General features: G+C 27.6%; 1 protein-coding gene across 1 annotated transcript in view; it reads right to left on the bottom strand.

The window, feature by feature from the left end:
• The window catches only part of LOC105456289 (cytochrome P450 4c21-like), a 7,373-nt gene extending 6,729 nt beyond the window's left edge, over nucleotides 1–644 (bottom strand). Inside the window, exon 1 of the mRNA XM_011700235.1 lies at nucleotides 402–644. Coding sequence (XP_011698537.1) covers nucleotides 402–567 — 166 coding nt within the window. The 5' untranslated portion in view covers nucleotides 568–644. The remainder of the gene's footprint in view (nucleotides 1–401) is intronic.
• Nucleotides 645–1,770: the final 1,126 nt, after the last annotated feature.

Here is a 1,770-nt window from a genome sequence, read left to right as displayed (position 1 = left end):
ACTAATAGGGACAAAACATTGTTTTTATTTTATTAAAATATATTAAAATATTAATATTTTTTACACAAAAAAAAATTTCATAAGAAAAAGAAATATTTGAAAAATCGATAGTAACTTTAAACAGACAAATTGAAAGCTACAGTATTTAGTAATTAATTCAGTAATAAACAAATTTTCTTAAAGGCACACTAATAGGGACACTTACTAGATAGACTGACGACCTACGACGTATACACACAAACGTGATACAAGCTGCACAAAACAAAGCACTGTGGAAGCATTCACGGGAGGCCTATTTTCAGCAGTGGAGTAATGGCCGATGATGATAATGATGCTATTTTTAAATTTCTGTTTAAATTCTTCTCTATCTTCAATAATATTATAACTATTTGTTATTATACCTTCAAAATTTTTCAGAAGATGATAGAAACTACCAATAAGTGGCAATGTTTTTAATCCTGGTACATTGTCTAATCTTTTGATAAAAAACACTTTTTGGTAGAAGTTCCAAAAGAAATAACTTATTAAAACAATAGCCGAACAAATCAATACATTTACGAACAACATTTTATTGAGCTATAACCAAAACAAGGTGCCAGTGTAACTTGATATTAATTTTTATATCAAAATGCAGATATGATTAACTCAGCGATGCTTTTATTACATTTCCCCACTTATAAAAACTATTGAATCAAAGATAAAGCCGGTATCAGACTACGCATTGGTGATTGAGATTAAGATTGAAATTGGAGTATGGAAATTAGAATTCCGTATCTATCGTTCTATTTTTCTAATCTTCATCTAATCTCAATCTTAGCCAATGGTTTGATGACTTTTTAGTCACGTAATGATTCGACTACTGATATTTTTATCGAAAGATTGAGATTAAAATTGAGATTAAAGTTTGAAAATTAAAATTCTGTCTAGGTATTTTTCCAATCGTCAATCTCAATCTTATAATGGTTTGACGACTTTTATTTGGTCACGTATAATGATTCGACTACTTATATTTTTATCGAAAACCATAACAGAGGTTAAATAGAGATTAAGTTTAGTGGCATTCGTGCAATAATAAATTCAAAGCACGGCTAAGTATTGTTAAACAAAATTATCTTAATAATATATACGAAAATGTATATATGCGTATATTCTGGTTTTCTTTTCTTTATTAAATAATAAAGATTATTGTACTATTTAAGAGAATGGATTATATTTTTATAAGTTATTTAACTTTATATTTTTTAAGATTATTTGAGTAATATATTGAGCAATTTTTCAAATTTTTAATTATTTGACTGGACGATTATGCATTGCGCATACTTTAGCCGTGTGAGCACAGGGCACCTATATTCTTGCATGAATTTATAAAATGTACATAAAGTACTACAAAATTAAATAAAGTTATATTAACATTTCAAGATTTAATACTTGTGCATTTATACATTTCTGTTTAATGTTTCGCTTTACTTTTCTGTATTATAGTTCCGTTGATAAAATTAATCACAAAGATAACTAACACATTGATTCGCATATATTCACGGCAGAAGAATTACGTGTCATGCCTCCAAAAATAGAAATTTTGAATAGCGAAAAGAAAGATGCGTTAATTTTTGAAGTCCAGAAACGACCAATATCATGGGATCCTATAGTTGTGAAGCATATAAGAGAGCAGACTTGAAATATAATCAATGGTCAACATCAACATAACAAAAATATTAGATCCAACTTTTAATGGTAAGAGCATTTTTACATTTATATTTTAAGATCGGA

Source organism: Wasmannia auropunctata, unplaced genomic scaffold (genome assembly GCF_000956235.1).
Source record: "Wasmannia auropunctata unplaced genomic scaffold, wasmannia.A_1.0 LD336106.1, whole genome shotgun sequence".
Taxonomy (NCBI): Eukaryota; Metazoa; Arthropoda; class Insecta; order Hymenoptera; family Formicidae; genus Wasmannia; species Wasmannia auropunctata.
This window is presented reverse-complemented; position numbering and strand designations above follow the sequence as displayed.